At 36.2% G+C, this 23341-nt stretch overlaps 2 protein-coding genes across 2 annotated transcripts; both read left to right on the plus strand.

Annotated features, from left to right (window-relative positions):
- The first annotated feature begins 1389 nt into the window (after positions 1-1389).
- On the plus strand, positions 1390-13716 carry LOC128217594 (ubiquitin-conjugating enzyme E2 H). The gene is made up of 6 exons (XM_052924839.1): positions 1390-1547; positions 2747-2823; positions 3131-3245; positions 3669-3721; positions 4548-4676; positions 8941-13716. The coding sequence occupies exons 1-6, from the start codon at positions 1495-1497 to the stop codon at positions 9057-9059; spliced, it is 546 nt and encodes a 181-aa protein (XP_052780799.1). The 5' UTR covers positions 1390-1494; the 3' UTR covers positions 9060-13716.
- Positions 13717-17472: 3756 nt separating this feature from the next.
- LOC128217965 (homeobox protein Hox-A3-like) lies at positions 17473-19039 on the plus strand. The gene is made up of 2 exons (XM_052925444.1): positions 17473-17826; positions 18055-19039. The coding sequence occupies exon 2, from the start codon at positions 18075-18077 to the stop codon at positions 18609-18611; it is 537 nt and encodes a 178-aa protein (XP_052781404.1). The 5' UTR covers positions 17473-17826; positions 18055-18074; the 3' UTR covers positions 18612-19039.
- The last annotated feature ends 4302 nt before the right edge of the window (positions 19040-23341 follow it).

Genomic DNA, 23341 nt, shown 5'->3' on the forward strand with positions numbered 1-23341 from the left:
TAAGTTTTCACCATTGTTGTGTATATAGAGGCATGCATAATTTGACATGTATAATGTACAATGGTACTGGGCCAATGACATCCTGTTATCCTACTCCCATGCAGATAATGACTGGTACCAATTATACCATGCCTTTTACTGTGTATTTGTAAATTGACATTTATAATGTACATTGGTACTGGGTCAATAACATCCTGTTATCCTATTCCCATGCAGATACATACTATTTGGTACCAATTACACCTGGGGTTTATATGTTATACTCTCCATATATGGAGGGAATAAAAGAGCTTACTAGATTAGTTGAATCCAAAGGGCTTACCCACTGAAAACTCCGTGGGTAATTGCATTGCATGTCTTTATTATTTATTCGGAGCCGTACGGGCACTGTATGCATGTTACAACTTACTTGTTTAAAGGTGATCATATATCAATACGTCTGATCTTATCACAGTTGTCAAGGCAACAATTTAAGCAACAGTATGTATGTATGTATTTCTTTAGACCTCACGGTCAAGATTACCTGTGAAAGTGCAAGCACTTATTTCCAACGGGATCCTTTGCTGAAGGGACAGCAGGCTGAAGAGACAGTGGTGGGATACAAGAAAGTCCCTAGCTCTTTTTCAAAGAGACTCCTTGGTTCTTTTACGTGCTTGGTGTACACCACCGATACACGGGGTACGACTTTCCTGGGCTACCATTACTGAGTACACCACTTTTCCAAGCACTACCCTTTAAATGCCAAGCGCCAGGCAAGGGTGCTACTTGTACCAACTTTTATCGTCTTTTGGTATGACGCGGCCAGGGATCGAACCCACGCCCTCCCGCTCCGTAGGCCGACGCTTAACCACTAGGCCACGGAGACAGGGTTATTTTAAGGTGGCCATACGGATTCAAAAATCTTTGAATTTCTGCGGGCCCATACGGCAGACTGTTCGTTCCTCTTCCCGTACAGCGCCCGTATCCATGCAATAAACCCTTAGTATAACACGTCCTCTTATTCGATTAATTCGTGTATTTTACATTTCTATATTAAAATACGTTAAGAATACTTCTGCATACGTATACTTATTAAATTATTTGATGTTTACCCATTGCAATTAAAATTTTGATAACCTGTAAATGTAAAGCATCGAAACTTTCAGATTTTGACAGTTCGCATGCTTGTTTGTTTACATTCGTCAGCTGATGACCTCACCATTACGAATGACCTTTGACCTAGAAAACAAGATCAGGAAAAAGCGGTAAAGGCGGGTCTAAATTATTAAAAGAAACACGGAATTTACTACAAAGTTCAACATTGCCACTCTTGTGGGGTTATAAATTGCGTTTTAAAAGAAAACTTCGAAAAAATGTAAAATTAGTAGGAGGAGCAACAAAAGACACGTGACAAATACGTCACCAGGATATTGTCGACATTCGCCATATTTGTTGTTGTTTTGAGAAAGACATTACTGACTTTGGTTTGTTTTGGACCAGAAAATTGTGAAAACCATGTCGTCTCCAAGTCCTGGAAAGCGACGGATGGATACTGACGTGGTTAAACTGTATCCTTTTTAAAATCTATGTCTTATGATATTCTCATTTCGTGTATTTTTACATAAAACTGTTATGATGTCGTTCTACGCAACAGCTTTGTGATTATGACTCGCTGGATTGATCAATTCCCTGGATTTTATACAAGCATGCTTCGCATTTGTTTTTCAATTGTAATGCAATGCTAATTGCAATATGTAAACAAATCCCCAAATTCATCAATATTGTGCAAATGTTACAGACCACATTCTTGCTGCTTCAAATGACATGCAATATAATGTATTTTAGTACAACATACTTAATAAAAAAAATGTGTTTAACTGATATAAGAATCAATATAAACAACAAACAACTTTGATTTGGAGCCTTTTATAAGGATGTATTTGATTTGTCATGAGTTGTCACTTGATACACTATTTCATTCAACAAGTTCACTAAATTTGTTAGCGAGCGGTTGACTATGCATTAGTCATTCTAAAATGACGTCCAGGCTAACCATCAGTAAAAAAAAAGCCTGGACGGCATTTTAGAATGACTAGACTATGCATGTGCGGTAAGTACTCTGGCCAAAGTATTTGTCTATTACTATTTGCTACTTAATCTTAAGAATGGATGAGTCATTGTATTATGCATGTTCTTGCTAACTGCATGTGTATTAATATTTTTTTTATTCCTTTTCAAGTCAATTTGGTTTGGCGATGCCTATAGCTGTGGGCTGTCAATAATATAAGTGGTACATAGGTTGTAGTATTATTAGTTCTTGCAGAGTTTAGCAGTTCAAAGGCTTTTTTGATTTAGTATGTGCACTGTACATATTGGTTTCAAAACACTCTTTTTGCAAAAGGTAATATCTGGCCAGCCTAGATCGAGTCTATAGAGTCGGAGAATTTTATTTTCAGTTTAATTGATGGACCATAGTTATTTGAGATACTGATTAAAATATCCTATGTACATAACAAGAATTTTTGATGCCTGGTAACCACATAATAATTTGGTTTCTTTTTTTGTAGAGAACGAATATTTAAAAATTACACTGAATTTAAGGTTGTATTATAAGTTTTTCACCATGTAAGCTTGCAAAATAGGCATTTTTTACATCTGATTTAAATTGAAATAAAGTGCGAAAGTACACCATTTTAATTAAGCATAAGCTTTGTAAGATTTTGGCTATCGGGTGTTTTTTTAACATTTTTCCTGAACCATTTATCAGTATTGAAAGCAAACATGAGGTGACCATTCTTGGCGGCCTTAATGAGTTTGTTGTGAAGTTCTATGGACCAGCTGGAAGTAAGTAACAGAGAAGGGTAGACTTATACAATAGTTCCGTATTTGTTTGGAAGTAAAGTGCATATTTACAATGTACAGTCTTAGTAACTTATTGTACGGCACTGGCAGCAATAAACTTGGGATGTTATATTGCTGTGAATATGGTTTAAACAACTGCAATATGAAACTGAATGAGTTTTTTAGCCACAATAATGTACTGAGATGGTCAACTACTGTGTGCAAGAGTCATTAACCTGTAACAATAAGGTTCAAACTATCTATTGCTTAAGTACAACTTTGAACCTAAGTTAGTACTTGTTTGTTTCAGCCCCATATGATGGAGGGGTGTGGAATGTTAGAGTGGACCTTCCTGAGAAATACCCATTCAAGTCTCCCTCCATTGGCTTCATGAACAGAATCTTCCATCCAAATATTGATGAAGTGTAAGTCCGTTTTGTTAATTTGTCACTTTCATGACTGATGCCAGTTAAAGATTTAATTTGACTGCTTTCAACCTTTTATTTATTTATGGTGCTGTGATATCCATTGTTTCATGCTTCACGAAATACTCCATGCAGTAATGTGTTGATTTAATCAGAGAAATGTTTCTTAGTATTATGCTCTCATGACATTGATTCCTTAGAAACCTTACCAGGTACTTGCTCAATGCACATCATCATCAGTCTAATACAAGCCCAACTGGGTACTTATACCCCTAAAATAAATAAACATTTATTATTATAAGTTTTAAGTGTCATTGTTCTCTCTTGTTTTCATGAATTTCAAGACTAGGTTGTAACTGATGTTGCCCACAAGCTCTTATGAGAAGAATGCAGGTTTGATCAATAATTGGTGTTCCATTGCAGGTCTGGTACAGTGTGTCTGGATGTTATCAATCAAGCTTGGACAGCACTTTATGGTAAAACATGTCTTACCACTCCATTAAAGAGAGTAAAGAAATACTACATGTAAACATGTTGATTACTATTGGTATTGAATATTTTACACTAGTTTTCCAAAGAGGATTAAGTCCTGCCAAGACTTGTATGGTGTAAGAAGATCGCACAAATGAAAGCTTATTATATTTGTTGATTAAAAGTAATGTGAGACAAATATATGACTGGTTAATGCAGAAAATATGAATATAATGGATAGATCAGTTTATTGTTTCGAAATTTTGTTTTACATTTCAATAAGGAACTTTTAATACTGCATTTATATTAAGACACATAAATGCACAGCTAACTACAGTATATATATTGTCCCCTTGTAGTAAGTGTCATAAACTGCATGACTTAAATGATACATAGTACAAGATCACAGTTTTGATTATTTGTTGCTAATGTTTTTTTCAATAAACAGAAAATCCACAAATTTAAGTATCCACAAAGTTGTCTGTTTTCGAGAAACCATTTAGTTTCAACCCCATAAATATAAATGAATTGACAGAAGCTGATTTTTTTGTTTGTGCTTTGTTTAAGCAAAGTATCTGGTATACTTACAGCATGTATTACGGTATAACTTTAATAATAAAAAAATACAAAGGAATATAAGATGAAATGAATAAAGATGTTTAATCAATTTAACAAAAGATAGCTCTCAAAATTGATTAGAAATCTTGAGCTGAATATTTAGTTTTTGGCTTTGGGACGTAATTCTAATTATTCAAATGAAATTGCCAAAGACAATGTTTGATTTTATTGTTATTAGAAATAGTTTGATATTTTGACAATGTATATTTCCAGATCTCTCCAACATCTTTGAGTCATTCTTGCCTCAATTGTTGAGCTACCCCAACCCTATCGACCCTCTCAACGGTGATGCAGCTGCCATGTACCTTCACAAACCAGAGGACTACAAGAAAAAAGTTACAGGTACATTTATATAGCTGCCGCCCTAATAATTCAAAGCAATTTTTGATGATGGGTTTATGTGAAAAGTACATGTTTATGAAAGTACATATATATATATATAATCCATTCTTCTTAGATTTTTTTTTTGGCTCATTCTAAAGGCTCTTAAAAAGTATTGTAGGTTTAAAACACGATACATTGTTGCTCTGGACATTTTGGTTATTTAAGTATACAGCTTTTTTCATAAGATTCAAAGTGAACTGTGAATATGTAATCTTTTAAAGCATGTAGTGCAAGTTAAAATTAGACACTTTTTTACCAGACAATTTTAACACACTCATTTCATACCAGTAGCTATTTCAAGTGTCTCACATGTAGCTTTTGACATGCAACTGTCTTATGACTATTAATAGTGTTCAATTCAATTAAGGATACTTAATAATAAGGATGTATAAAAAGTTGCTATTGAGCTGATAATCATGCCTTATAATGAGAATGCTATAACTGGCTTTAATTAATGCTGGTGCTTTGGGACAAGCTGCGCCAAGAAGGTGCTATGGGCTCAGTCTTGCTTCATGAAGGTGCTATGGGCTCATGCTTGCACCAAGAAGGTGCTATGGGCTCAGTCTTGCATCATAAAGGTGCTATGGGCTCAGTCTTGCACCATAAAGGTGCAATTGGCTCACACTTGCACCATAAAGGTGCAATGGGCTTAGTCTTGCACCATAAAGGTGCAATTGGCTCACACTTGCACCATAAAGGTGCTATGGGCTTAGTCTTGCACCATAAAGGTGCAATTGGCTCACACTTGCACCATAAAGGTGCTATGGGCTCAGTCTTGCACCATAAAGGTGCTATGGGCTCAGTCTTGCACCATAAAGGTGCAATGGGCTCACACTTGCACCATAAAGGTGCTATGGGCTTAGTCTTGCACCATAAAGGTGCTATGGGCTCAGTCTTGCACCATAAAGGTGCAATTGGCTCACACTTGCACCATAAAGGTGCTATGGGCTTAGTCTTGCATCATAAAGTTGCTATGGGCTCATGCTTATGCCATAAAGGTGCTATAGGCTCATGCTTATGTGATAAAGGTGCAATGGGCTCACACTTTCACCATGCAGGTGCTATCCGCTCATGCATGGGCCATGAAGGTGCTATGGGCCTATGCCTGTGTGATGTAGAAGTTATGGACCCACAACTGGGCCATGTATGTGATAGGGATCCATGTCTGGGTCATGTAGGTGCTAGGGATCCATGCCTAGGCCATGAAGATTTACGGGCCCATGCCTGTGCGCTGTAGAAGCTATGGGCCCTTGTCTGGGCCATGTTTGTGCTAGGAATTCATGCCTGCGCCCTGTAGATGTTTTGGTCCCATGTCTGTGCCATGTAGAAGCTTTGAGCCCACGACTAGAGACATGTATGTGCTAGGGATCCATGCCTGTGCCATGAAGAAGCTATGGGCCCACCAATTCCTATATTTTCCTATATATTTGAGAAATTTCCTATATATTTCAAAACCTCCTGTGTTTCCTGTATTTTCCTATATTTTGGATTTTTTCCTATATTTTTCTTAAAAAGTGGTGCTGGGATATATTTGAAATAATTCAAAGGATTGATACTGCCTTTAGATATTGTTCATTTACAGTTTAATACTGTCTTTATCCTCTAAACTATCACCATCATTCAGAATTGCTGTTGTACACACATGGTTATCCATCTGGACACCTTTGATGAAGAGTATGACAAACATCAAATCTTAAAGGTGACCACATTGGTGACCACAGTTGTGTTGCTGCAGCATAGTCTGCCTTGATGGATAGGTTTAAAGGGGCTGTACTCCGTATGATGAAATAGCATGAAAAAAAGAAAATTGTCGAAAACTGACATAAACTTGGTATCGATGTGTACAATGCATTGTAACTTACTAACTAATGTACCAAATACTTTACAATTAATTTATTTTTCGCAGTTTTTTTGGTATTTTTCCGTTAAAAAAGATAACTAGGTATGTCTACCCTGTAGAATTCATTCCTTATGCGTGATTGGCTAGTCGATGTTATCACGTGATATTATCATGTTAGGTATATAGCTGAAATATTCCACCCTTAAGGGTAAGCCTTCTACGCACAGTGAATACAACACTGGACTGCAATTTTGAGGACCCTGGTTCGAAACCAGAGGCCAAAGGCCAGAAAAGCTTATGTGATGGTAATGTGTACGTAGTATGTGCGTCTGTAAACAATTTCTTGTTAACACGATACAGTCTTCAGTTTTGATTGTATTTCGGTGAAACTTGTACAGTAGTTAGATATCCATTAGAGCTCGGTTCCGTCTGAAAACCAGCCAGATCGGCCCATGCAAGCCTAGATTATGGGCCTTGAAAGTATAAAAATCAGTGCTTCTGTAAGCAATTGCTTGTGAAAACGATACAGTCTTCGATTGTATCTCGATGAAACTTGTACAGTATCTAGATATCCATTAGAGCATGGTTCCTTTGGAAAGCCAGATCCGCCCATGCATGCCTAGATTATGGGCCTTGAAAGTATAAAAAAAGTATTTGGGTCTGTAAAGAATTGCTTGTGAACATGATACAGTCTTCAGTTTTGATTGCTTCTCGATACAACTTGTACAGTATTTAGATATCCATTAAAGCTTGGTACCTTTTGAGTTTCTAATTTTAGCCAAGTTTACATGTAAAGTCACAATTGCTTGTAAATGTTTGTTCAAATTATGCCCCTGGGGTCATAACTGGCCATACCCAGGGTTCACAGGTTTGGTATACTGAAATTGGGAAATGTTAAAAACCTTTTTGTCTAAAACAGCTATGCAAATCCTTGCTATTTTGAACAAGGCTTTATTTAGTGGTCAACTACCATGGTTGTTCAAATTATGCTCCTTGGGTCAAAACTGGCACTACCCAGGGGTCACAAATTTCCTAGAGACTTATTTAAGAAATATTTTCAAAATCTTCTTGTTTCAAACCACCTGAGGCCCATACCTTTGACATTTGTTGTGGAGCATCAAATGATTACCGTCTAGCAAAACATTTGAAATTATGCACCTTGGGCAAAAGCTGGCCCACCTTTTTTTACTTACTTCTTATTTTTTCAAGCTACAGTAATGAAATTTTGACCATGTGCATCAATGTTGTCCTCAGATGTCCTTGACTTTGAGCTTTTGCCTAACTTTTTTATTTTTTAAGCTACAGAAATTAAATTTTGACCATGAGTACAGTTTTAAAAGCAAATATGTTTTACCCTCAGATTACCTTAACATGGCACATATTAAAATAGTTCATGCAACTAATCTGCTTACAACACTTTTTGTCCTCAGATGTTGAACATGCTGCATTTTTTAGCCTAACCAAAACACAAAAAGTGAACTATATATTTGTTGCCTATTACTCATACGTACATGCTCTGGATTGAAAATGACCACAAGAGCCATGCAAGTAGAGCATAGGCCCCCTTGGGCCTCTTGTTTTTACAATTATGATATTGAAGAGTAAAAAAAATATTAAATAATTGTCCTGAGATTTGTTACAGAAAAAAAAACTTTTTTTGGTGCCAATCTGGTGTACAGTCCCTTTAAGGAATGTGGATTAAGTGAAACACAAATTTTATGATTATAGCCAATAATCAAGTAAGTAAATGTTCACTTACATACCTCTTAATGTCGATTTTTCAACCTTAAAATTCCTATATTTTGCCCAGAGAATGCCAAAACCTCCTATATTTTTGGACAAAATTTCCTATATTATTTCCTATATTTTCACTAAAACTTGATTGACGGCCTGATGTATGTGCTAGGTATCCATGCCTGTGCCATGTAGAAGCTATGGGCCCATGTCTGCTCCATGTGGGTGCTATGGGTTAATGCTTACACCATGTAGGTAGTAGTGGCTATGGGCCAATGTCGCTCCATGTGGGTGCTATGGGTCAATGCTTACACCATGTAGGTAGTAGTGGCCCATGCCTACTCCATATAGGTGCTTTGCATCCACACACGTGCCATTTAGGTGCTATGGCCCCATGCCAAGTAGGTTCTAGGGACCAATGCCTGGGCCATGTAGGTGTGATGGGCCACAACTTCACCATTTTGGTGCTAACAACCCAACCTGCATTATGTAGCTAGCCAATGAATAATTGTGTAATGAAAATAATTTTTCAAATATCATATGGAAGAGCATTGTTGTTCATGTGAAACTTTTATTTCAGTTTTATCATCAGACCAGTCAAGAGCAATTTGTGGGTATTTTACACTGTAATTCATTGTTGCTTTTCAGAGTATGTGAAGAAATATGCGACAGAGGAGGCAATCCGAGAACAGGAACACAAAGAGTCCTCCAGTGAGTCCTCCATGAGTGATTTCTCCGACGATGAAGTTCAGAACATGGAGCTTTAACACAAGCACCTCGTACCCACGCAGTCAGAGTCCTTCCAGCAGCTACCCGGGTGTTAATGTTCAGTAGTGACAGCCTTTCTGATATTTGTTGTTTACGGCATTACTGTGCACCGGCATAACGGCTTCTGTAATATTAAAAGGGCACCTTTGACCTCTGCCATACCCTCCTCATATACTTTTGTTTCAATGTGCTCAAATATAATGTTACCTTTAGTTTAACAGATGCTTTGTAGCAGTCAAAATTTTCAAGATTTTTTTTATCCTAACAGATTTAATTTAAGTTCTGTTAAATGTGTTCAAAAGCTTAATACTTGTTCTACTGAAAATAAGTTATATATCATCCAAAAAGTCACAATATAAGTGCTCTTGAGGAAAATAAGATTACATGAACATGTTCATTTGAATGCTGTACAGTTTTCTTTCTGTATGTGTCATATTTTTTATATCTTTTTGATTTTGTGAAATGTATGCCGATAACTGTAAATTAACACTAAGTGATGGCAATGCTGGGGCCTGGTGGTGTCTGGGTACACTTGTCATCTAGTTAAGTTTTTATTTTATTTCATTACCCATACGTTCATGTGGTGATTCTTGGGTACGACACTGTCACAGGCCCCCGTCAAAACATTAGAACATTGTGAACACTAGCCATGTTATAAACTTGTAGTCTTTCGTTTAATGTTTTATATATTACATTGTGTTTTATTGCGATGTATTTTAGCTGGCTATCGCACGTGTGGGGCGACATTATGTACATATTACCTCCAATGTGTTTGTGATCGATAGGTCACTATAGCACTGTTTTGTTATTGTATTTTTTATGATTCTAATGATATAATATATACATGTTAGCTTCCTAGAACATGTCCCTCCTGGATAGCTGCACCCTGCCAGTTGTAATGATGTCTTACTGAGTGTTTCTATTCAAAACCTATGTTCAAAGGATATTTAAAAAAAACAGCTGTCGAGATATAGAGAACTACCAAAAAAAACTTTTTCATTTTCTTTTTTCAAATTTATTTACTTAGTTTTTAATGCGCACCATTGGATATGTACCAACAATCTGTGCCCACCGCCAGTGTGGGAAATCGGCTAGAAATGAAGTTTTAAATATCTAACTTTTCTCACAATTTTCTCCCTCTATATTATCTATTGTAAGGTATTATCTGCATTAAAATTTGGTGGTACTTTTGTGTAAGAGCTTCATTAGTGGCCTCAGGATGACTCTTTTATATGGTAGGGTGTAAGAGTTATGTTTTGTTTATGTGCTCCTGGTGATCCGCAATTTTGTGCTATTTTTTGCAGAAGAACATTGTTGAAGTACTTTAGTATATTGACTTTTGTTGTGGTCTAATTTTACAATTCGTTACGTATGACTCACTATTTAAAATGATATTAACCGAAATAGAACAATTTTGTTATTCTGAATAGTAAAATCTCATAGAAATGAATGCCCTCACATATTCAGGAGAATACGTTAGAAAACATTCTTATAAATAATAGTAGTCTTATTCACTGTCACTACCGGTAACATTTTTTTGGACACATATTGGTATATTGTGAATGCTAACAATCCCATTTGCTTTCCCATCTTCAACAATTAATGATTGATAAAACCTGTTCCACTTATCCTGGTGTATGTGTCTGTGATACGAGTTGTGTTGGTATTGCATTATTGCATTTCCTGATTTCAAAAAGAGCTACCGTTATTTGTTAAATTAACATAGCAGCACTTGTGTATTTTTCATTCATATTCAGATATCAGAGTATTGTAAAACAGCCTGTAAGTTCACCTTTCACTGATAGATCTGAGATTCAATCCCTACTCAGAGTGCTTGTATCAATCCCCGTCTAGGGTGATTGTATCTATCGCCCCATCTAGGGTAATTGTATCTATCACCCCATCTAGGGTAATTGTATTATTCCTCATCAGGGGGGCTTATATCAATCCGAATCCAGGTTAATTGTTTCAGTCTCCATTTAGGGGGCTTGTATCAATCCCCATCTGTTATTCTTGTATCAATCCCATCATTGGGTGCTTGTATCAATCCCCATCCAGGATGCTTGTATCAATCCCATCATTGGGTGCTTGTATCAATCCCCATCTGTTATTCTTGTATCAATCCCATCATTGGGTGCTTGTATCAATCCCCATCCAGGATGCTTGTATCAATCCCCATCTGTTATTCTTGTATCAATCCCATCATTGGGTGCTTGTATCAATCCCCATCCAGGATGCTTGTATCAATCCCCATCTGTTATTCTTGTATCAATCCCATCATTGGGTGCTTGTATCAATCCCCATCCAGGATGCTTGTATCAATCCCATCATTGGGTGCTTGTATCAATCCCCATCCAGGATGCTTGTATCAATCCCATCATTGGGTGCTTGTATCAGTCCCCATCCAGGATGCTTGTATCAGTCCCCATCCAGGATGCTTGTATCAATCCCATCATTGGGTGCTTGTATCAGTCCCCATCCAGGATGCTTGTATCAATCCCCATTTGTTGAATATATGTAGTACATCTGTTGTCTTATTAGGAGATGTTCAAGGTTGATCACCATGACAATGAGAAGCCATGATAGGAATCTTCACAACCAATACACTAATGAAAAGATGTAATCATCTTTGACAAACAAATGCTCTTGTTAACTTGGATGTCAATAGAGTCTTCTTTTTTTAACAATTTTGATGATTATAGATGGCAAAGATAATCCCAGTCAAACCTCCGTCAGTTACGGATGTCAGCGCTCCCTTACAATTGAGCTAAAAATTAATAGGTGTGAACAACTTCATAAATCCTGGAGGAAGCTAAACATTACAGATGGCCAAACTTGCATGATCTTGTTTGAAACAGTGACTAGAAAATGTCAATAACTAATCTAGCTATTTTGCATTAAAGTGCTGCTATAGCATAAGTGGACGAATGAGTGGGAATATAGATAGTGCAGTGCCAATACAACTAGATATAAATCCTTTTATATAAAGCTATCCAGGGAAAGGGTTTGCAAATATTGCTTTTTAATTTGTGCTTTTTGTCAGCATGCAAGAGATACATGGTTACTTGATGTGGAATATTTGTAGAATCATTCAGGGACCTTTGTGGAACAAGCAAAGGTTCTTTGTGGATTATTCGTGTGGTGTTTAGTGATTATCTTATGATATTTTATTATGACGTGCATGAGGTTTTTACTCACATTGCGTACACATGTTTTAAGTAGTTTTACAGCATTTTTTATTAGCATTTTAATGTTTTTGGCTTGAACGTAGATGTGTGAAAGAAATTGCCTTTCATCCCATTTCTGCTTAATTAATGGTGTTACAAGTGAAATGTTTATGCCATCCAGACATATGTTAAAAACTAACACCAAATAGAAGTTGTTTTTCTAGTTTTGTGACAAATTTGTATTCAAAGCCTAATCTTTATTAGTTAAAAACATTGTCTGTGCAAGCAGTTCAGTACAGTGTTAGTAGAATTGTGTTGTTGTTTTTTCAATTTTCTTACTGTTTGTTAATAACAAATTTTGAGATTACAATTTTGGATGGATTTTTTTTTTAAATTGAAAATGATTTGGTTTAATTTCTATTTTATTTTTGTTTTTTATATTTGTTCAGAAAGAATCAATGAGTTTATAATATAACACTTTCAGCTGCATTGTATTTTCTCCCCTTTGTCCAGTACACGTGCGTGAGGAAGAATATCATTCCTGTGTATTTTTTAGATTGACTTTGTTTATGATAATTATTATATCTTTGTGAAGTTCTTTGTGACAAAATGTTACAAACATTGTGTATTTACTTATCATTCATTAACTGTTCTTGATGTTTAGGTAGTAGTGTAATTAAGTATGCAAGGTTTATATATTCAGATTGAGTTTGAATACATGTGGCTTTGTCTATATCTGTATGTAGTTGCTCGCCTGGTCTTGTACATTTTTGCCAAACATGTTATATAAAAATTATGCTAAAAAGCAAAAACATAAAAAAAGTCAATGGTATAATATCAAAAGATGTATCTGTTTTCATTTATGTACAAGTGTTAATAATCTATCGGGTTATCCTTCGTTTTAATTTGTTTTCTTGATTAAAACTTTTAACATGCAACAATGTTTCAAAACTTTGATGATTACAATGGTATGATAAAGACAGTAATGGATGCATTACTATTGACTGGTAGGAGCTTTGAATTTCAAGTTTTAAAAAAGCTGTAAGCTCATGGTTTTAAATGATTAAGTTTTGGATTTGTAACCTTCATATGATATTAACATACTTGTGGTGTTGTGCGATGATGCAATTTGCGCTCATTCACCCTCATCTTTTTTAAATTTAATTTCAAAAGGGCTTGTTCTCAAGCTGTTTTCTTCGTTGGTTTAAAGATTAGGATTAAAATTCATTCCATGGAATGCCCTTTTTAGTTTGAAATAAAGAATAATCTTATTTTTATTGACAACAGAAGAGCAAAAGATACTTTGTTTATAATAAGACAATACTACATAGCAGTTTCCGATTTCTTTACCTGCACTCAAGTGTGTATGTGAGATGTGCGATTTTGTGTTTGTTAAGTTAAATGATTTATTTCATACATCAACAAATATTATGTTGGGTATTATTAGATTGTACTGATATCTAAAGATAAATAAATATCTTAAATCTGATGTTTTGTGTTGATGTTCTTTGTGGATCTCCAATGCCCTCTTTGAAAAGGGGCATTTGAGATGTCTTTTCGTAAAATAACCTGAATGGGATTTGACCACGAAGCTTTCTGGTAGATTGCCCTTGACTAGTTATTTACCCCTATAGTTTTCGGAGTTATATGTCAAAGGTCAAGGCCACTGCCAATAGATGGAAACCGTCAACATTGTCCACACAGTAACAGTGACAAATGGCCATAAAACGTCACGGGTAGTTTTTTGTCGGAGTCAGTAGATGTATGTCAAAGGCGGGATATTATTTATAATGGTCAGGTCTTGGCAAGGAGGTACTTACAAGCTTCATCGAACTGTTCTTGTACATGATGTGAAAAAAAAATATTCAAAAACCAATTACTGTGACTATGTCTTCAGCATGTGATTGCTATAAAGACCATCATTACAAGAATAAAGGTCCTCCAGAGATCCACTCCACATCGTAAAAACATCACCAAAGCTCAGGTTTTATTCCATGGCATTACAGGGACTAGACACCAGATGATACCATTGAAGGAAATTGTCAAAAACTTGAATAAAATAGATATCGTTGTTAACAATGCTTTAAATCTTATTTTCTGGTGTACCTCAGTTTTGCAGTTTTTGCGTATTTTTCCAATTCAAAATTTACTTGGTTTGTCTACCACGTAAATCCCAATAAAATTTAAAAATACTGTCGGTATTTGTATCGTGACTTTCACATGCTTGGTATACACACTATAAACTGGGGGGCTATTATGTGCTATTTTTAAATGGATAAACTCAACTATGACAAAATATTATTTTTCTAATGCAAAATGTATTATCGGCCACATACCAGCTTACCCGTATTGATATTTCTAGACTTGTGTTGAGGAAATACTGTATTTGCCGATTTTGGGACCGTCTTGTGTCTTGTGCCTAAGGACTACCCACAGCCATGTCTGTTAGTTGTAGTATACGTTGGCTGGCAAAGTCAAAGCAATTGTTTTCAAGTACACCATTTTACAGTTTAATGACATATTGAACATGTACGTCTATGTTGCCAACGTCTTTGTTAAGGAAATATGAACCATTTTTCGATTCCGTCATTATGTGAGCAACAAAGAGACCTGCAGAATATCAAAATATGAATCTTATTTTTCAATTTGATATACTTTACTTTGTTTATAAAATCAGTTATATTATTTGCATATAATGGTAAAGCACTGCATATAATGATTTAAAATAAGGTCTTAATTATGCAGGCACGATACAGGCGCCAAGTTTGCCGTCAACCAGCTTGTACAATACTATGGTAATATGTATTTTGAACTGTGTCGACAGTAGTAAGTATGTTCAGCGACGGTCTCATCGCCATGAACTAAGTACAGCGTTGCCATAATTTAGGATATTATAAAAGCAAGCTCTCCATGGATTTCATAATCAAGCTTAAAAGCTGGGGATTCGAAAACTCAACTACCTGCTCGTTGCCAGTTTGGAATTCGAATTATCCGAACTACAAAATAGCCGTGTGGAGACGGTCCGCCGGACAACTGAAGCCGAAACGTGAGCGAATGGTAGTACCGGCCATACCGATGTCCATGGCCACCTTCACCTGTGGTCTCAACTTCCCTCGACTCGGTGAGATATTGTGTTTGTCTACTTTCGTAGGAATACTTGTTTTTATTTGATGATTTGTTTTCTTAGTGTGTTTTTTTCTGTTGTTTTTTTGCAAACATGCATTTCATATTTAGTGCTCTTCTGTGTTTCGTAGAAAATTAAATTATATTATATAATATAATAAATTATATGATTGAATGTAAAGTGGATGCAAGTACTTGTTACAAATGAGAATCGAGCGTCATTTCGTCATTTACAATTTGTATATAACTCTTATATTGGTCGGCAGGCACGACAGTGGTGGTGGGTTTCACGAGTGTTTTGCACTGGATGCTCGAGGTACAAAGAGTTGAATATTGAGTACGGGAAAAGTTGGTCAAATATCCTGAAATGAGATGATGACTGAAGAGAATATCTACAGACACTAGAGGCACAGCCATGAGTTAAACAATATGTATACATGTATAAGTAATGCCTTTTCTCACACAGAAATTGAACAATTTGTCTGTTTCATTTATGCTGAGATGAAGAAAATGTCATTTAAACTGGCGCTCCTCGGAAAGTCGCGTGACAAACATCGTAAAAGACGACATTAAAATATACAGACTAGCATAGTTAATGTTACAAGGTCGGCTTCAAGATTTGACGTTACTCGGGGCGTAACTTCGTGGCGTTACCTTTTATTTTGCGCCCTTCCGTCAGAAACAAAATTTATTTGGTTTAAAGTGTTGGAAGGGGGTGGGGTATTTCCCTCAGAAATTTTTAACAATTTCTAGTCCGATAATGTCTTAATCGTTCCATCAAGAAGCAGAACTATGAAACAATATATAACGAAGTTTTGTATTCATGAATTGATATAAGGTGTACCTAATACAGTCGAACCCCGTTGTCTCGAACTCCCAGGGACCGGTCAAAATACCTGGAGCCTCGGAAAATTCGAGCCAAGCGGGAATACTCACGTTCAGTCTAAAGATGTCGGTCCTAAACATTCAATTCGAGCTAACGAGGAATTCGAGCCAAACGAGTTCGAGCTAACAGGGTTCGACTGTAGATTATTAGTTCTCATGCTCATGTTTCCGTCAATGGGATCGCCATACAGCTGAACATACATTACGCGGAATACAACAGGCAAACTTTTTTTAGAGAGTCATTAATTGGTTTATTACGTGAGTTATTTAAAAGCCGAAAACAATGAAAGTTAACCCTCTTTTTTGGCCTTCTCAACATTGTTTGGGATCGGGCTGCGTCCACCCTAGGACTTTAGTTGCGTAGAAGATCAAACGTAAATACTAAGTACACATGAACTTGTGTAAAACTTAGATGATACGAATTGAAATCCTAATGAATAAGAAAGAGTGAGCTTAACTTCTGATGAGTGGCACCCGCGAAAGTTGAAATTCTTAAGTGATTAAGCCTAGCACTGAATGATTGCCTATCTGCAATTTCATTAGCTGTAATAATAATGGTTGTATTCTAATTGGGTTTTACAGCTGCTAGACAGCATTTTTGCCATTCTGACAAGCATCCGAGTGTGTTTTTGATGTCCCAACATTTTTTCACTTTTCATTTAAGGAATGAATTGCGGGGTTGATACTTTGACCAACCCAATTGCGTTCATATCCCCGATAATGACATCAACCCCGCCATTCATTCCTTATATTTACACCAATAGTTCATTATTTCATTCAAGAATTGTTAAAAAAATTCTTCATTTCATTTAAGAAAACCTTTAAGTAATCCGTTCTTACACATTCTGTAAATAGAACGACCCGACTATAACCGGAAACATTTTTTTTCAAATGACGTCACAATAACGCGGGAAAAGATCAATCACTTTAAAAACGTAAAATTGAAACACTTCTGGTACCATTATATTTAAAATATAATAAACTTACACTTAAAAATGTTGAGCTATATTTTACGGGACCTGCAGACACAATACAACCAATAACAAGATCAAAAGCTTTCATGTATATTGTTATGCAATGAATTACGATCCGAACATATCCGAAGATGTTGCGTTCATCGATTGATGAACGCATTTGTCGAAAGGCAGTTCATTTAAGGAATGGAAGTTGAGGTGTAAATATTGTTAAATATACATGTACATGCATGCATGTCTTTACAGTTTTTTTCCGAATCCAATGTCATAATAGTTAAACAACGAAAAGCGACGTATTTAAGTTGTAACTCTCCAATTTCCTCAACAAAGCTGAATTAAAGTCCTTCTCCGGCCGTCCGGGAAAGAATTTGTTTTTCTTATTTTCGAAATCGTCGTTAATTCGCACTAGGCGTTACCTTATTATTTTTATATTTCGATATTGATTGGGATATAAATATTGGCTGTGAGCCAGCATATAGCAAGGATGAACTTGGACAGATCAAATCAATACCTGTAGTAAGGAAGTTGTCGATTTTGGATAGATATGTAAATATTATAGCTAAGTGATTATAGAAACTTCCAAACAAGGAACACGTCATATGATATTTCACGTTTAGGTAAGTTCATAATTTCTATTTGATTTGACCAAAAAACAGTTAAATTTTGATTATGTAAAATTCATTTACAAGGGGCTAAGACTTCCCATCATTCTCCTTTTATAATCATACTTGAAAGACAGTTTTTGTATTGAATTGCGATAACCTACTTAAATAAGGACTGGTTGGTTATCCGATTAGAACCAAATAATAACAAATAATGTCATTTCATTACATTGTTTCCGTCAGGTCATTCCCTACCCGCCACTATGGGAGTATCCCCTGGTCGACCAATAAACCCCTACACGGGACAGGTGGGCGGATATTCGAACCCAGGGCCTGGGGTTGGATACCCGGGTCACGTGCCCTTCCGGATGGTCCCCGGGACAGTCGACACAGGAAACGCGGAGAGAACCTGTCCGCACTGTCGCCAATCCGCCATTACGAGGGGAAAAGCACCGACAAGGCCATACTGCACGTCGGTGGGAACCTGTTACAATGGGTGTAAGCCCAACCAACAACCGACGTACCAAAACAGTGCTATATATGCAAACGGTTATCAAAACTACCAGATACATTCAAACAGCTACACTTATCAGCAACCCGGTAACGCTGGTATCAACAATAGCGGGTTTTCCATGTCGGGAGCAACAGGATACTTGAAGCCACAACCGCCTTCTGTTCCTTACTCTGTCCCTTCGCCTCCAACGTACGTTGGCCCACCAGAGAGCTACGATGACCCGCCGCCTCCCTACCCAGGTCCACCGGAACTGGAAACAAAAACATCAGGATTATACGATAACTAGATCACGGCTTGTTATGTTAGACTAAGTCGTGGGGATTAATCTTTAATGTGACACAATAGTGATATATTTTACAGTGTAATAACTTGATTGTTAATAATCGTGATTGGCCATTGTTGGCATTGATTTCAAATGCAAATTATTCACTTTGCAACGCAGTTCAGTGTTTATTCTTTATACAAAATCTATATGTGTAAGACATTCCTATCTTTCTTGTCCTAGCTATTTATCTGCAACAAATGTGCCATGTCACGTAATAATCCCGTTTTTTATCTTTAGCTTGAAAGAAGTGAACGAATGGTGTATGTGAGATGTCCGGATCGTGATTGTTGAAATATATTATTTATTTCGTATATTAATACATATTATGCTGCGTTTAATTAGATTTTACAGAAATCTAAAGATAAATAAATATTTATCTTAAACCTTAATTGATCGTTCAGTTTTAGTGGAATGGTATTGCCCCCTTTGAAAAAGGGTATACAAGATGTCGGTCGATTCCCACAATCAATTTCTTATTTTCTAGGTTATTATCGGGGTCAGTAAGTCAAAGGTCAGGAAAATTAATATAAGGGTCCTTAAATAAGGAAACAAGGAAGTACTACAATGCCTCAGCTAACTTCACATACGCTATATGTGAACATTCTTCATCGGTTACTGAAGGTTCATTGTAGCCAGATTTAACTGTTATTGAGTATGATGTGTGAAATAATCCAACAGACTAATTACCGTGACCTTGACTTTTGGCCTAGTGAACCGGAAAACAAAAGGGGTCGACATCAGGTCAGGTAAAACACCACTGAAGATTAATTAACAAAGAATCAATCCATTATTGACTTTAATAGTGCAATGAAAGTTGAAAACACTATAGTTAGTGTCCAACTAGGGGTCATCTACCCGACAAGTACACCAATGAAATTTCAAGGTTCTGAAAAAGTTTCCAAAGCGAACTGTGCCTTGACTATCAGCTTTATATCATGACTATGGCGAACAAACTTATTTCTAATCTTGAAGTGTGCATGGATGTCACTATATAGCTCTCAATTCTGAACGTCATCGGACAAATCTTAGTAACTGGTATGATTTTAACATGCCGTACATTTATATCTAAGTAATCTGCTTTTGAAGTTCTTGTACAATGCAGATACGAGACGAACGGAGTTGATTGTGATTTTTGGACTAGGGCACTTGTGGCCTAGTTCATAGCCATAAACGCGCTATCTGCATTCTCAAGCCGCATCTGGGGATTCATTGGCGTAATGTATTCATACGCTGTATTTTGATTGGATTGCGTACGCTGTATTTTGATTGGATTGCGGTTAGTGAATTTGAATAATCAAAGTAGTACCAGAACTGATTACAATGAAAACATCCAATAAAAATAGTTCTCCTAACAATTCAAGCTAACTGTATGTTCTTTTAATGAAGCACAAGAAATTCATACGTAGCGAGTGAGTTAATCGGGTTAACTACATGAATGTTCTTGCATACGGTCAGATTATATACAATAAGAATATGAACATATTGGAAAAGTACGCATCGAAATTTTTCCGTTCAATGCTCCGTATTGGTAGACTGGTACCCTCTTTCTCTTTTATCCGAAATGAAACCAGTATCAGGTAACCGCGGTGCCCGTCGCTCATTCGAAATGTCTTGTGAATTCATACGTAAAGTGAAAAAAAGCGTGCGGTCTAAGTAGAAAACAACCAGGAAGGTTGGTTTAAAAGTATTATTATCCTTTGTATAGAATGTTGGTATTCCGAAGTCGGTCCCTGTTCTTTTATTCGACATAATTTGCATGTTTCCGTGATATTTTCTTTTCGATACAAAGTTTTTTTAACTAATTATCGCATGGCACTTAGCACATTTTTAAATACAACATGATTTTTGGTATTTATTGTTTAAATACTATTAATGTTAACTAAAAACCATATGCCGCGTACCTGTATAACTTTATATTTTTTAGGAAAAGTAAATCAGGGTACCAGTCTACTTATTGACCTCAAAATGTACTCTGATCAGAGTGTCCGAATGATTCAGACATGTATGTCATCACTACTTCCGGATGCTGATGATGTGAATTTCATAGTGTTTTATTGAGGAAATAAAGCCGATATTGAATGATTACCACCATCAAACGGTTTTATTTTCATCTTACCGAGGGTAGCATTTTTAATTTGACACGTAAATTTTCAAGCAATACAAGTTCGTTTGAAAAAAATCATGTAATTTCAATTTCGCAAAATGGAGATAAAAATATCAAATATGCGCATACTTATTTATGAAGTTTCATTCTAAATGAAGCCAAATGTATGAATATGTGCACAGCATCTGTGAATAAGATGATTGTTTACCTATGTGCATAGAAAAGTCTTGGAGCCACTCTCAGTGTAAGTACATAATTACTTTATACATTTTGTTCAGTGATATGGTGATAAGCCATCGGCATTGATAAAACAATCTTGCATGCTTAATCTTGATTTCCTCTCTTAAAATGCACCAGTCGATTGTTACCACGGCCCCCTCGGGGATATACCGGGGAAAAGGGCTGTGCTATTACCTTTCAGGTGTCCAAGTAGCTAAAGAACTTCAGCGAACACATTATATATTACCTTCTTGGACGTGTTCAAAAACATCAAAAAAATAAATATCAACATTAAAGTTATGGAAGCCAGAACTAGTGTCCTCGCAATGCCGGGTGATTGCGGTGGTTTTGTCTTCCCTCAAAATATATCAGGGAATTGCTCTTACCTTAGATCCCCTGGGTGCGGGGACGTTATTCACGGGATTTTACCACCAGTTCGTTCTCCCAGGGCAGGGATTTTACTTGGGATTGGCAGGACCGAAAGTCAAAGTACCTGCTATTCCCCGGGGGTGGGGCGTGGTTACAATTGACTGGTGCATACTTTACAAGTTCTTTTTCTGAAGACGCTTTGTGCTCACTTTTTGTTTTCTAGCCAAGAATGAAAATCAAAAATCAGTCAGAGATACAGTATGGTGATGCATTGTTGTTGATAGATCAATATAAATTTGTGAAATATTTGAGGGAAAGGTATTTAGTTAAATCATTTACAAGTGTAACTTTTGAGTTTTATTTTACAATGCAGTGCCGAATATTGTGGAGATAGAATTGAATATATATTAATTAATCAGTTGACTTGTGGCGTTTAGGGATCAAAATTAAAATAAAAATATTCAATAAAGTTCTCTTATCACCCAATGTTGTGGAATAGTGAAGTAATGAAGATTTAACCTCACAACAGTCTTTCTCAAATGCTGTCCAGGCTTTTGTATACTTAAGAAAAACTAACCTCGCGATGTCAGACCAGAAATCATCTTGGCATGAGATTGGATCACTATGGATCATTATGCACCAGTCAATTGTAAATATGATTCTTATATCCGGGGGTATATCGGGGATAGCCGGCGAAATGGGCCATGTTTTTACCTTTCAGGTGGCCCCGCAGTGCCGGGTTTTCCCGGAAAATACACTGTGGATGGGGCTTAACCTAATGTCTCTTGGGTGCGGGGGCATTTGGTGGGGACTTTACCATCAGATTATCTCCATAGAGCGGGGATTTTAGCTGGGGTTGGCTGGCCGAAAGTAAAAGTCCCCGCTATTCCGGGACCGGGGGGGGGCATGGTTACAATTGACTGATGCATTAGCTTGTGTATTCAGATAAAGTTAAGAATATATATTTATTAATTTAAGTTATACTTTGCAATCTAAATCAAAGATTTGAAAAAGGTATCCAGTATCAATAAATGCAAGTATACATAAATGCCTTGCAAATCTTTATGTATCATCCAAATATGAGTACCTTGCAGGGTGAATGTTATTTGTTAAAATTATACTAAGTGAGCTTTCAAGATTACCTTTCCAATCGCATACACAATGCAGTTTGAAACCTGGATAATTAAAACAAATCTTGGTTGTAGACCATAACTATTAAATATTTGATAAGTCACAGACATTATAGGTACAGTTTAAAGGGGCTGTACGCAGTTAATGATGAAAAAGCAATAATTTAAAGAAAATTGAAGAAAATTGACATAAACTTGGTATTGATGTGTACAATTAATGCATTGAAACTTACTAACTGATGATCTCCATAGTTTACAAATGATTTATTAATAGCAGTTATTTCGTGTGTTTTTTCCATTAAAAAAAATTACTAGGTATGTCTACCAAGTAGAATTCATTCCTTATGCGTGATCTGCCGTTGATGTTATTACATGATATTAGCGAGTTAGGTATACATCTGGAAAACTCCACCCAGTAAAAGTAAGTCTTTATAGCATAGTAGATACGACACTTCACTGCATTTTTTTTCATTTTGTTATTTTATTTACAATAACGATATCAAAGAGTAAAATATTTTATTTAAAAAGTGTCCTTAGATTCGTTACAGGAAAAAAACAACTTTTTTGGTGCCAATCTGGTGTACAGTCCCTGTCATAAACAACAAGTGAAGCCAATGCTGTATTAATTTGAGACAAACAAAAAGAAGACAGCACAAAGTTCAAAAAGTGTGACTTACATAATTAATAATTTTGCATGCGATTCAGACAATTTTAATGCTATAAATCACAAAAAAATCATTCCCTTGAATTATTCCTGTCATAGTGTAAAGCTGCACTCTCACAGATTTACCGTTTTTACAACTTTTTTTTGTCTTGGAAAGAGCAAATTTTTGCGTTAACATCTTCAAACAATGATATCAGATTGCTGA

The sequence above is a fragment of the Mya arenaria genome, chromosome 14 (assembly GCF_026914265.1).
Source record: "Mya arenaria isolate MELC-2E11 chromosome 14, ASM2691426v1".
NCBI lineage: Eukaryota > Metazoa > Mollusca > Bivalvia > Myida > Myidae > Mya > Mya arenaria.

Excerpts from the sequence above, each read along its gene's own strand:
- LOC128217594 (XM_052924839.1), top strand. The coding sequence starts at position 1,495 with ATGTCGTCTCCAAGTCCTGGAAAGCGACGGATGGATACTGACGTGGTT. Across the intron at positions 2,824-3,130 it reads GTTCTATGGACCAGCTGGAA|CCCCATATGATGGAGGGGTG; the intron begins GTAAGTAACAGA and ends TGTTTGTTTCAG. Across the intron at positions 3,722-4,547 it reads AGCTTGGACAGCACTTTATG|ATCTCTCCAACATCTTTGAG; the intron begins GTAAAACATGTC and ends GTATATTTCCAG.
- LOC128217965 (XM_052925444.1), top strand. The coding sequence starts at position 18,075 with ATGGGAGTATCCCCTGGTCGACCAATAAACCCCTACACGGGACAGGTG.